Genomic DNA, 14,003 nt, shown 5'->3' on the forward strand with positions numbered 1-14,003 from the left:
AGCAAAGCCATATTACTTAGGCCTATATCACTTGGGAAATTGTCTAGAATTTAGATGTTCATAGTAAATCTCGAGGAAGCCCAGTACCTACTTTTATCCTGCCAGGATCTGTCAAGTTGCTACTATTTTCTTTATCAAGTAGTATTCTAAAGATTTGATTGAAAAACGTGATTTTGAAATTATGCCTTAATTCTTAAACAGAGTTGGTTTATCCTTGAACATTCCCTTATGTTGACTTTTTAAATAAAGTTAATGCCACCTGAATGTAGTTTTTAAAAGGCAGTATACGTACTTGAAGTCTAGCTGTTAGTTGAGCTGTTCTTGCTGTGGAGATCTATCTGATCATGTGTTTAGTGCTCACTGTTGTACCAGGGTCCGTGCAGGACTCAGAACAATTCTAATGTTCGTGGAAGTGGCCAGGAAGAGCCAGGAAAGCAAGAGTGGGGACCCCTTTCAAGCCTGGAGTTTCCATCTCCTTAGCCTTGAATGAGAGGTCAGGAAGCTATGGGAACTGCTCCTTACCTAAAAGCTGCCTGATGGTCCCAAAGGCACGGTCTGATTGCCAGAAAAAGGCATGACTGCCAAGTGTCAGCTGCCACTACTGCTGAAGAAGCAGCATGTGCCTCCCTTCTGCCTACCAGATCTCATTTTATGTCCTATTAGCGGAATCCAAATCACCTCCAGAAGCCTGGTGACAGGAGCATCTGGAAGAAGCAGATCCCAGACATCCGTTCCTTGCTACAGGGAAAAGCATAGGAGGGGGTGGGAATGGGCTCTGAGTGACAGTATCCAGCACGGCCTCATGCTGACGACAGCAACGACCCTCACACGAGGCTTGCGTGTTTTTTAAAAAAATATTCTCTCGATGTGAACACTGTAAGGTAACCAAGGTGTGAGATGCTCGTTTTACCCAGGAGGAAACGTGAGGAAGTTAAATAACTTGCTCCTGGTCAGATGTGCTGGTCAGTGTTTCAGGGGATTGTGTTGGCTCCTAAGCAGCGCTCTTTGGTCTTTACTGCCCTGTTCTCTTTTGTACTTGCTAGTCAAGCATCCTGTGACCAGATGGAATTAGAGGGGTACTTTAGAGGGGCCTCCAGCATCGAAAGGCACCTCAGACTGCACAGTTCTAGTATTTCCAGGGTCTGTGCACTGGAGGGGCATATTCATGGGTGAGGATACTTCCAACTTTAATAAGCTATTCCCTTAATTTAAAGAATTAGGTAATTCTTATAACAGGCAACTTTGGTTTCAACATATTCCTTCTTTTTTCTTAAGCAGATGAAAACCTCGGAGAGCCTCCACGCAGTGAGTTCCCAGTACAGGATGCATTCTTACTACCCGCCTACCTCCTACCTGGGCCAGAGCATGTCCCAGATCTTCACCTTTGAGGACGGCCTCTCTTACTCGGAAGCCAAAGCGAGCGGTAGGTTCCTGGTTACGCAGCCTGGATTTGAGGTGGAGAGAGGCTGCCTGCCCAGCACTGGATCTCTGGTCCTCTCTAATAGCTTACCAGACAGCAGCTGTTGGAAAAGTTGTATAGTATCCTTTAAAGTATTCAGTTATGGAACGATTTTGCTTTGCTAGATTCTTAATATCATGTTTCTCTTTTCTGGACACCCGGAGTGATAAGAATAAGATAGAGACTACCATCAGAAGCCAAAGATGTATTTTCTGGAGGATCAATATGTAATATCAGGGGCACTTTATGTGGTTTTTTTTTTTTTTTGCGGTACGCGGGCCTCTCACTGCTGTGGCCTCTCCCGCTGCGGAGCACAGGCTCCGGACGCGCAGGCCCAGTGGCCGTGGCTCACGGGCCCAGCCGCTCTGCGGCATGTGGGATCTTCCCGGACTGGGGCACGAACCCATGTACCCTGCATTGGCAGGCGGACTCTCAACCACTGCGCCACCAGGGAAGCCCCCAGGGGCACTTTAAATGTGGTTCAAGTCCTGATATTTTTGGTGAAATGAATCTCTGTCTATTGAAGAATCGTTTTCCAAAACTTTTCCAGTTTAAAATTGAAGGTGTATTCATCTTTTGCAGGAGGAAATAGAATAACGTAATAAAACATTTTTGAGTATAATAGATCTCAGAGTTTATGCAGTAGCAATGCAAATAACTCTGATATAATGGTTTTAAAATAAAAAATGACTGTTTAATGAACCAGAGCCCTTTGAAATACACAGTTCCTCAACTTCAATTTTAACTTTCTCCCCAGTGTTTACACTGCGATGATAGGCTGGTCTTTTACGGCTGCTGTGTTTCCAGGCCCTGTTTTTAAGTTCTTTGTATTTAAGCATCATCTTTTGATCTAGGAAAGTGAGAAGCATACACAATTGAGTGGAAATCAGGGCAATAGTGAGTGAGTTGGTAGAGAAATCGACTAGTAGAACTGACTCCACTAGACAAAAGAAGCTGGTTTTCTCAATAACGTGATTCTCTATAAAGAACTGGCCTCTTGGTAAAACGAGTGCTTGGAGAGTGAGAATCAGAACCATGCTTTGATTTCCAAATTCGGAACAGTGAAGTCTAAAAAAGCTTTATTTACCATACTAAAATAAACTAAAGGATTTTGTTAATATGGAATACATAGGTCGAGGGAACCTGACCAGTTTGAACTATAGAGAGACTGAAGTACACATTATTGATTGCACTTTGACCCATTCATAATCACTTTTTGCCAGGAACGGACAAACACAATTCTTTATGTAAATATTCATACCGTATAATGTTTGCCCACGTGGTCCTTCTTTCATGCTGCCTTTGATTCTATATATTTATGTGAATTATAAGCTCCTTAAGGACAGAGAACACATTTTATGTACCTTTTTAGCTGCTATGATGCCTATTTGTTTTTCATCAGCTGAGTGGATGAATGAAGGAGTGAATGAACAAAGGAATAAATGAGTCAGGTATGATTTTTAAGTAAACTTGCTCTATAAGAAAACACAATCCCGAAAGGTCACACTCCTAACTCATCATCTCATGGAGCCAGAGTTTAGGGATGGAGCAGTTAAAAAAACATTTGCTCATACAGAAAATTAGGACTGAAACTTACTTTCAGGAAGAAATTGCCTGAGCTCCTTGCTCTAGGAATAGTGGAATGTTTTTACAAGCATTGGCATTCTTGAGACAGAGGTGTAAATTCAGAGCAAGGCAGTGCGACAAAAAGGTAAGAGGAAATTTACTAGAGCAGAGAGGAAGGAATTTGGAGAGGACCAATAGGCATTTGAATTTATGGCAGAAAAGGAAAAGGCTCAGAAGGAGAGACGTTACAGTCCAGGAAAAGAAAGACCAGCCACCCCAGTGTCCGTGGTGAGAGACGGGGTGAATAACACCTAGGATTTCCTAACACTTTTCTGGTGATGTGTATGTTTGAAAGAGTGTGTTTGAAAGTGTGGTGTGAGGAGACCTCAGGCTTAACCTTCTGATCCTTCTCTAGCTCACTTCAGACATGAGGGAGTGAGCTAGGAAGAAATATAGTGGAATCTCAGTAGTATCTACTTTGGAATTGCCATGGAGAAGGAGAATATGGATTCATAGGAAATCCAAACCTTAGCTTATTTTTTAAAGAAATGCGGCTTTACGGCTTCCAAATATATGGTGTCTTGGGCTCCTACATTGCATGACATTTTTACGGAGCAGGTGGGAAGGGGTGGGGAAAGAGAAAGTTGGGGGTCAATAGGAACGCCTCAGGATCACCTCCTGGGACATTGGATCCTCATTTTTATCATCAGCATCGACACAAGTGGGGGCCATTTAGGCCCTCTGGTAAATGGGGCTGAGGCTAGTGGCAGGATGCGGCGATGGGGATGGGGGCATCAGTATAGTCATTTGTGAGAAGGTGGTAGAGGCTGGCTGATAACCAGTTACATTTATCAGTTCTATCAAGTTTGAGTTGAGGTCCTTTGGTTGGTTGCATTAATAAATAAATTACAATTTGTAAGTAGTATATCAGTTATTTTAGGTGGGGATTTGTAAGTAAGTTGAAACCAGTTTTTTCAGTAGGTTTAATGTTTTCGTTAAAGTCTTACTTAAGTATAAATTTGTCTATTAAATTCATTTTTCTTCACTTTCTTTAAAGATCAACCGTTCTTTACCATCCAAAGAAATGAGTCCAAGTTCAAGGTTTTCCTCTGGTTTTGCTGGAGATTACAACATGAAAATAGAATGTAGGGGGAAAAAGAATTACAGGGAAAGTTTTCCTTTTGCTGTGTTGCTACTGTTTAATGTTTTTCTTTGTAAAAAGGCTGGGAGCCATTCTCTCACTTTTTTTTATGTCTTGAAAAGTGTTAGGACATAGATCAGAGATGGTGGGGCCTGGTTGTGTAAGACTTTGTGAGCCACTGCAAGCACTTTGGCTCTTATCTCAAGTAGGTGGGAAGCCACTGGAGGGTTTCCAGCAAAGGGGTGACACGTCTGCTTGTGATTTTTAAAGATCACTCTGGCTGCTGTTTAGGAACAGACTGTAGGGGTGCAAGGCGGAGGCAGGGAGACCAGTTAGAAGGCTGTGGCCATAATGCTTGCAAAAATGGCAGTGGCTTAGTCGGGGTGGGAGTGTGGGAGTGATGGCAGTGTGGGAGGGTTGAATTCTAGATACATTTTGAAGATAGAACCAACAAGGTTTGGTGATGAATTTGGGATGGGATGGAAAGGGAGGAGTGAAGGATGACTCCATCATTTTTGACTGATCAAGTAGAAACATGGAGTTTCCACTTATTCAGGTAAAGAAGACCATGAGAAAAACAGGTTTGCAGGAATTGGGAGTTTAATTTTGCATGTGTTAAGTGTGAGAGGTACGTGAGCCATCCAAGTGGATCATCAAGTAGGAGTTGGATGTACGAAGTCTGAAGTTGAGGGGCGATTTCCCTGCTGGAAATAGAAACTTGAGCGTTCAGTGCGTAGATGTCATTTGAAGTTAATGTGGTGGGATCACCTGGAGAGGTGAGTGTAGACGGAGAAGAATAAAGGACCAAGGATTGAGCTCTGAGGCCTTCTAACGTTTAGAAGTTTGGTAGATGAGGAAGACCAGCAGGGGAGAGTCAGGTAGGTACCTTCTCCTACCCGTGAGGTAGGAAGAAAACTAGGAAGGGAAGTACAGAAAGCATTTCAGTGAACGAAGGCAAATAATGCTGAGAGGTCAGGTGAGCTGAGGACTGGAATTGACCGTGGGCTGTTGAAAGGTAGAAATGATCAGCGGCTTGATGAGCGGCCCCTGTGGTGGGGAGGTGGGGGCCATACCCTGACTGTGCGTCCAGGAGCATGTGGGAGAGAAGCATGGGGGCAGTGAGTGTAGACAGCTCTTGAAGGGGTCTTGCTGTAAGGGGAGTAATGAAATGGGGCAGTACCTGGAGGAGGGGGTGAGTTCCAGGAAGCTCCTTTTCTCTTCTTTAAAGAAGGGGGTTATCATAGTAGGTTATTATAAAGATTAGCTAATGGGAGGTATGTGTGGGAGCATAATTGTCAGGGACGATAGCATGTCTCTGAGTGAGCGAGGTGGGGTGGGATCCCCTAGGGCACCCCTTGTAGGGCAGTGGTCCCCAGAGTGGGGCTGTGCATGCTTTGTTACTGGTCTAAGAGGAGATAAGCAGAGGAATTCAGAGTAAACAGCCGTCTGACAGAGCAATTCTCTGTTGAATCAATGAAAACTTGGGGCTCGTAGTTTTTGTCTTTCACTTTCCTAGCAATTCATTTTTATATTGAAGTAAAATCCACCTGACATAAGATTAACCATTAACTACTTTAAAGTGTACAATTCAGCGGCATTTAGTAGGTCACAGTGTTGGGCAGCCATCCCCTCTATCTAGTTCCAAGTCATTTCCATCGCCCCACAAGGAAACCCCATACCCGTGAAGCAGTACTTTCTGTTCTCCCTTCCACCAGCCCCTGGTAACCACTAATCTGCTTTCTTGTTTCGATGGCTTTGCCTATTGTAGATGTCTTGTGTAGATGGGATCATATAATATGGGGCCTTTTGGACTGTCTTCTTTCAGTTAGCATAATATTTTCAAGGTTCATACAAGTTGTAGCATGTAATCAGTGCTTCATTCCTTATTATAGCCTAACACGATTGCCTGTATGGATATACATTTTGTTTATCTGTTCATTAGTCGATGGACATTTGGGTTCTTTCCATCCTTTTTTGACATTGTTCGTTGTACTACTATGAATATTAACGTACTAGTCTTTGTTTGAATACCTGTTTTTAGTTCTTCTGGGGTATACTTAGGAGTGGAATTGCTGGATCATGTGGTAATTCTGTGTTTAACTTTTTGAAGAGCCTCCAAACTGTTACCCACAGGGGCTGTACCATTTTACATTCCACTACAGTGTATGAGGGTTCCAATTTCTCTAGCCAACACCTGTTATTTTCCATTTTTTGGATTATGATTCTAGTAATTCCTTTTTATTGTATTTTATAAAAGCATCAGACTGTGGTGGACCGGAAACTGAAAAAAAATTTAAACAAAACAGGCCCTTCCTTGCAGATAGTTTGAGAAACACTGGCCTAGTGCCCAAGTGGAAGGCTGGTTTATGTGTGAGTGTGGCCAGGTCATAGTAACAGGTGCAGGCGTTTCAGGAAGTGGTGGTAGGAGCATTCTGGAAATGATGCTTCCTCAACTTGGCATAAGCAGGCAGGTTGCACAGCAACACCTCTGTGTCAGTAGATGCACACATGTCTACAGGGAGGTGGCATTTCATACCTGTAAGTAGGCATTTTCTCTACAGGTGAATTCTTGAATAAGTTCTCGGAGTGTATGTAGCTGGACAACACTTGCAAAGAGGTTTAGATTTGAAATGGTAAAGGTGAACATGCTTCGATCTTTTTGTCTCTTTATAACGTTTTGTGATCTCAGTGTGAAAGTTAGAAATGGTGCCTCCTGTTTCTTCTGGATCTTTGGCCGCTTCCAGCTCAGATAAGTGGCAGGCTGCTGTGCACACTCACCCTTCCTTTACATTCTAACTGCTCTTTTTAGGAGACAGAAACACACATCTGGATGCTTATTACCTATCACGAGCTATTTACGTATTAGTCATCTGACACACGTAGGATGTGAGCAGCTCTGAGGCCAGGTGCAGAGCGTTTACATTTTACCCAAAGGTCAGATGGCAAGGTCAGCAGAAGGGTCTCCCTGAGTTGAAGCCCTCATGGTTCCCTGTAATGTCTGGGCAGCTTGTAGAGGCCTCTGTGTTCCCAAATAGGATTTTATGAATGCATTCAGCATTGGCAATTTTGTAGGCCGATGAGTCTAGAAGTGCCTGATCTCACTGATGGCATACGCTACCTTCCCCACGGTTGTCATAACTGAATGCAAAGTGGTTGAGCTTTCGCCCACGGAATGGACTTGCTTAATGCTGGGCATTAGAGTTGGATTTTAGCAAAAGATGATGAGGTCGAACCTCCCAGTTTTGCAGGTGAGAACAGTGAGGTTGTGCTGCCTGTCGGAAGCACCCTGAGGTCTCCTCACTCATGATCCAGGACCCCAAAGCTGCCTTTAATGTGAGGTGATGTGATAGCTGTCCTGAGCAGCTGCGGGGGGTGGGGGTAGGAAAGGGGTGGCTCTGTGCTCAGCACCTGAATGGGAACCACGACTGAGCAGCTGTAGCCCTGGGGGTTTCAGGCTCTTCTCTGGGAGCCTGAGTCTTCTCACCTGTTAAAGAAGCGGGAGGAGCTGGGCCCTGTCGAGCCCACACAGCTGTTGTGAGGATGAGCTCGAGTCCCGGGTGTAGACAAGCTCTTTAAATCACACATGCAACAAGAGGGGCAGGGTGATCTTCCTTCCACCGTTCCTTTCTGCAAGGGTTGTGTTGATGTTTCAGGCAGTTCTTCTTGTCAGGGAGAAAGCTCTTCTGGAAATGTTTTAGTCTTCCTCAGACAGGCGGGAGAGCAGGCCAAGGAATCTGAGGACTGCTTCTGGTGTGTATGTTCTGCTTTGAATTGTATGGCAAGCCTGTAGGAGAGAAGAACATTGACCCCTTGCTTTCCCTGCTTTTTAAAGAAAGCTGAATGGGTTTTATGCAACACTTAGAAAGTGTTGAGTTTAAGCTTTGGCGCTTTAGGAAATGACTTATCTTTTGCTGAATTTCAAAGAAAAGGGCACTTGGCTGGTAAACCTGTTTTCCTTACGTGACCTTCTTATTCTCAGCTTTAGCTTTGAACAGAGAGGTAAGTGCACCATTCATTGGCAGTGACTGTGGAGGCCGATGCGTGCAAAGGAATGGACCCCCCGGGAGGGAAGATCTGGCTCAGATCCCCAGCTCTGGGCTGGATTGTAAGATGCTTGTTTCATCTCTTAGAGCTTTAGATCCCTCATCTGGAAGGTTGAAAAGGGTAATAAGAGCTTTATCTATTTTTATATATGAATCACAAAAACCTTATGTGAAAGCATGGCAGCAGCTGTCAATTCCCTTAATCTCACGTGAAGACCCATCACCATGTCTTATATATCTTTTGATTTCAGCAAGTGCCTGGCACTGGGCCGTACAAATGAGGGTGATCACAGTCATCAAAGAGGCTGTGTTTTTAGCCCTACAGGGACCCTGCTTGAAATGAACCATATGTGTATTGTGATTCTTGAAACTGGCTAGACGTGATGGCCTGCTGAGTGAGGAACATGAAGTACACAACTAATCTTAAGCATATGATAAACATGGAGAAATGGCAGCTTTGAAGACTTATTTTTAATATATCACATATACAATATGTTTCCAAAGAAACAACCAGGGAAGAGGAATATATAAGGACACCAGCAGGTCCCTTTATACCTAAAGGATAGTATAGAAGGCAAGCTGAAATGCTGTTGCATGAGGACACACAGGCTTCTGTCTTCTTTTCAAACTTTTTTTCTCCCTCCACGAAAAGAGAGAGAGCTGATGGGACTCTAACATGTCCTCTGTGCAACATACTGCCTTTTGACAAGGCCACCATCAGTCTAGAAATAGCAGGGACTTCCCAGAGCCTACCTGAAGGATGTCAGACTCACTCATGGAAGGAAGAAGTTCACTCACTGCAGCACTTCAGCAAGAATTTCCAGGGTGTATTCTCACACATGAAGGGCAGGGATCTCATTCATTCATCTCTGTAGTCTTCCAGGTGCCTAGCATGACACCATGTTCTCAGGGGACTCCTGGGATGTTTCATGGTTTCTTGTATGAATAAGAAACTGGCCTCTGGATTCTTTCTGCTGGTGCCTCCCTGGCCCAGAGTTAGGCATTCCGATAAAGCACTTGATGAAATAAATCGGTCATGGAAAAACGTGGGGTGCAACCCCCAGGCTGCAACGTATCCTGGATTTATATCATGTAGAATCTTCCCTTTGAAAAGCTCGAATTTTAAAGACTTAAATCTTTGCCTGTGACGGGTTTTTGATTGATAACACAGCCCTGCATGAGAAGTCAGGAGAAGCTTGATCACCGTTCACGCTAAGAGAGACCGGGTGGAGTTGCAGGCAGGATGCTGTGCCATCTCTGAGCCTGTTTCTAGAGTTGAGGAAGAGGGGCCGGTGTAGGAGCTCAGGTCTCTGAACTGCTTCCCTGGTGTTCTTTCTGCTGGTAAATCCTGTGGTTTCTTCTTCCCTCCCTTTCCTTTTCCTTTTCTCACAAACATGTACTTCTCACACTGTCTGTAAGACAATGCCCTGTGCACATTGTGGGGATAGCTCATTTGAGTCTTGTCATCATAGTATCATCCGCATTTTGCACACGAGGACACTGAGGTATGGAGACAATGCCTGTGAAGTAGGGAAGAGAAGGGGGTCCTTGTTTCCTCGTGGCAGGTGGAAAAGCTGAGAACACAGTGATGACTTAGCTGGTCAAAACCCCCTGAAAGGAGCCTTAAAAAATCCACAGGGGGCTTCCCTGGTGGCGCAGTGGTTGAGAGTCCACCTGCCAATGCAGGGGATGCGGGGTCGTGCCCCGGTCTGGGAAGATCCCACATGACGCGGAGCGGCTGGGCCCGTGAGCCATGGCCACCGAGCCTGCGCGTCCGGAGCCTGTGCTCCGCGGCGGGAGGGGCCACAACGGTGAGAGGCTCGCGTACCGCCAAAAAAAAAAAAAAAGAAAAAAGAAAAAAAATCCACAGGGTATCAGGTGTGGTATTTACATTACTATTCCCCAAGCTAAATGTAAACTTTAAAACACCTTTTTGACTTGATTGACATGGTAAAGTCACTGTTTAATTTTGCGATATTTGAATTTTCTTTTTATTTAACAGGAGGGAGTAAAGTGCAAGTGTAATATTTGACAAAGGCAGACATTGCAAAATTAAATGACTAGTTATTAGCTTTGAAATTAAAAGTGCAAAATGAAATGAAACTGCTTTTTAAAAGTTTTTTTTTTTCCCTCCATAGACATGGTTGTTATTTTAAAATTAGTGTGAATAAAAGGCCTGTTGAATTTCCCCAGATAATTTTTGAGAGAGACAGTGTTTTACATTCTACTTAGTCTGTCAGTGGCTTATCATGAGGTTGCTTTTCCATCTTTAACTTGTTCTTGAAAAACAGGGCACCTTTGCCGGGGTTTTCCTTTGGGCTAAAGATTGCAGTCAGGAGGGGACAGGGAAAGGTCAGAGCTCTGGAAAGCACACTTTTAGGAACTCCCGAATGTCCTGACAGAACCAGATTGAACACAATGACTAGACACTGCTGGCCTGTGTTTTCGGGGCTAATTTTATCTTGATGGGATGCAGGTGTGACGTTAGGCCCCTACCCGCCTGCTCAGTGGAGAGAACCCCATCTATTGTGGACACATGACACACCATCAAGTCTGCTTATTCTGTTACTCATTCCGTGACCCCTTGTCTTTAAAAATCCTAAAGAGGCAGCCCTCACATGGGCATGAACTTGGAGGGACAGTGGCCGCTCTGGGCAGAGCGTCCAACGTGATCACGCGTGAGATTTCCTCGCTTGATTCTGACTTGAGCCCACAGGGCCTCAGCGGTTTTTCTCAGGCGCGGTGTGGAGTAACTCCGGAGTTTATGTTCCCTCCTTGGTTCCTCAGAGGCCCGGCCCAGGCCAAGTACAACTTGAATAACCTTCAGGAAAGCTGTGCTGTCCTTCTGTCTGCTGCTGTCTTTGAAAATTGCCTTCAGAGTTAGTGAGCGGGAACAGTTAAGATTTACAAACAAGGATGAAGCTTGTCATGCATCTGTCACCATCCATCATCCAGGTGCCGTGCCTGGGCGGTGAAGTGTTCTTCATAAAAACCAGCTCAGTGTGAAATACACCTCGCTGCAGTGTTTACTGCTCTGAAGCTCGTCAGCGGCCCTTTATAGTAAATCCAGATTGCGATGTGACATTACAGTATATCATTGCCCGGCGCAGCGGGGTTTACACTGAGCATGAGTGCAGTGCACACCAGATGAGGTGTCCAAACTGAGTTATGTCAGAATTTGGCTGTTATATGGGGATAGCTTTTGTTTTCCGAGCACTGAAAGTTAGCTTTATATGTATTTATATTTATATATAGGCATATACTTCCCATCTTGCACATATACATGGGTATACAATATACGCTGGGGTTAGGTTCCAGTTTGGCTTCTGTGTAAAGAATGGTGGCCAGCTTTTATGTCCCTTCCAACTGTTGTTCACTAAAATTGGCGTCAACGGAATCTTTTGGGGGAACTAGAGTAGATGGTTATTTCATCATAGAAGTGGGTTTGATTTTGCTGTGTGTAACATGGTCATATTTGCCATTCTTTCTTACAAAAAAAGGGCCCCTCTTTCCTGGGGTTATTATGGTACTGGAATGATCCCTTGGCAGGAGGGCAAAGAGAAGAAACCCCACAGGACTGGCCTCACCTGCTCTTGAGCACCTGGCCTGTTGAGCTGAATACATGCCCTTGGGGGGAGGGCTCAAAAGTCAGTTGCTTATTTATTATTTTTTTAGTGGGTATGAAAAGCCTAGTGCTGCCTCTGTTATCTTGAAAGATGCTGCTTCTAAGAGAACATTGATGGTGTTTTAGCTTAAATCGGCAAAAAAAAAGACCACACTGAGTTTATTGCACGATCAGGTTTATTTACATTCACCCTAAAAGTACCGATATTAAAAATGAGCTCCATAAAAAAATAATATTCAGAGATAACAGCAGGCCCTGCAATCCCATGATCATCTTCTTAACACACGTATTTTTAAATTCTCTTTTCAGTGTAGCAGGGTTATTTGTGGTCTTCACACATCTGGCACTGCACAGAATCCAGGATCTGTCCCCCGTTTACACCAAGTCTAGGGTAGGGGTTCCCCCCACTTTAGATGCAGAGGTGAATATAGCTTTCCCGCCAGTGCCCTCTGCTCTTTTTCCTGGCTGTGTTTCCTCTTAGTCACAGTGTCTTCTTACCGGAGGTTGACTAACCGTGCCACGTCTGAGCTTTTGGAAGCGGCACAGGACACTATTGCAGGTGTGCTGTGCGGTGCTGGCCTCGGGGGTGGGGGGTGGGACAGGGGCCAGAAGCCTCCCATTGGCCGTGGTGCCCGAGGAGGGAGAATAGCCATTAGTCAGCCCAACACGATCACTTCGTTAGTGTTGTAAGATCAACACAGGATGGCCAGTTAAAGTTAAATGTCACATAAACCACAAACGTTATTTTAATGTTTAATAAACATGTTCACAGTATTTTATTATATTAAAAATTATTTGTTTCTGAAATTTAATTTAGCACCTTGATTTTTTTGTTTGTTTTTTTTTTTTTTTTTGTGATGCGCGGACCTCTCACTGTTGTGACCTCTCCCGTTGCGGAGCACAGGCTCCAGACGCACAGGCCCAGCGGCCATGGCTCACGGGCCTAGCCGCTCCGCGGCATGTGGGATCTTCCCGGACCGGGGCACAAACCCGTGTCCCCTGCATCGGCAGGCGGACTCTCAACCACTGCGCCACCAGGGAAGCCCCAGCACCTTGTATTTTTATTTGCTAAATCTGGCAGCCTCGGGCTTCATCCAAGTCCTCTCTGAACCACCATTTTCGGGCACTGGGGTAGAAGGCGGAAATGAACAGTGGGTGGAGGAGAGCAATACTTTCGCTAAGCATATTCGGCGGTTTAAGAGTTGCTTCATTTATATCTCTACAAACATGGTACAAGAGGCGGCGCTGATCATGCTTGGAATGGTTTCCTGTTCTGGTTGAAGCTATTCATGGGTTTCTCTGTGAAAATTTTCTGGCTTATAATTTCTCCTTGCACATGTTAACTGTACTGTGTCTTCCTCTGTTTAGGTAATTTGTAGGTGCAGACATTTCTTTTATCATATATTATAGGTTAGCTCCATTAATATAACAGCATATAAAAGCTAACCCACTGTTGCTCAGACTAAAAATGGAAACTTACAGTTTTCGTGCTTTTGGTTCAGTTGTTCCCTTGTAGTTTCACCAGGCATTACAGTGACTCCTGAAGCTCTTGGGCAAGACCAGCTCCTCTGTCTCTTTCCTGAAGCCTCCCCACCCCCTACCAGGATAGGAACTGATGGCTCAGTCAATAAACAAGTAATAAATTCATTGAGTGCCAATTCTGTGTCTGTGGCCCTAGCATTATGCCCAGGAGATGAACCATGGCAGAGAACATGCTGCAGTGATCCCAGAATGTTAGCAGGTCTTAGGGACCTTCCCTTCCTGCCACAGAAGAACAGCCTTGCCTCTAAGCCTCTGCAGCGTGTGTGTGAGGGAGGAGCCACGTGCCCCACTGTCTTGCTCTTATTCCAGACTTGGTTGAAGTCTCCGCCATAAACCTAAGGGAGAGTTTCCATCTCCAGTTAGAGAAGTCAGGATCACCAGAGTCTGTGAATAGGTGTTCCAAATTTGCAGCCCTTGTCAGGCATGTTTCCCCTCTGTTACTATATGGCTATAGAGGTGGGATGGCCTTGGTTTGTTTGTTCATAACAATTTTATTGATATATAATTCACATACCATAAAGTTCACCACTTTAAAGTATGCAGTGCAGTTGTCTTTAGTGTGTTGACTAAGTTGTGCAACCATTATCACTGTCTAGTTCCAGAATATTTCCATCATCCCCCAAAGAA

The 14,003-nt window shown here is 44.6% G+C and overlaps 1 protein-coding gene across 1 annotated transcript in view; it reads left to right on the forward strand.

The window, feature by feature from the left end:
* Positions 1 to 14,003, forward strand: part of DMRT1 (doublesex and mab-3 related transcription factor 1) — a 105,570-nt gene that overhangs the window by 61,550 nt on the left and 30,017 nt on the right. Inside the window, exon 4 of the mRNA XM_060299979.1 lies at positions 1,279 to 1,423. Within this exon, the coding sequence (XP_060155962.1) occupies positions 1,279 to 1,423 (145 nt within the window). The remainder of the gene's footprint in view (positions 1 to 1,278; positions 1,424 to 14,003) is intronic.

Source organism: Globicephala melas, chromosome 6 (assembly GCF_963455315.2).
Source record: "Globicephala melas chromosome 6, mGloMel1.2, whole genome shotgun sequence".
Taxonomy (NCBI): Eukaryota; Metazoa; Chordata; class Mammalia; order Artiodactyla; family Delphinidae; genus Globicephala; species Globicephala melas.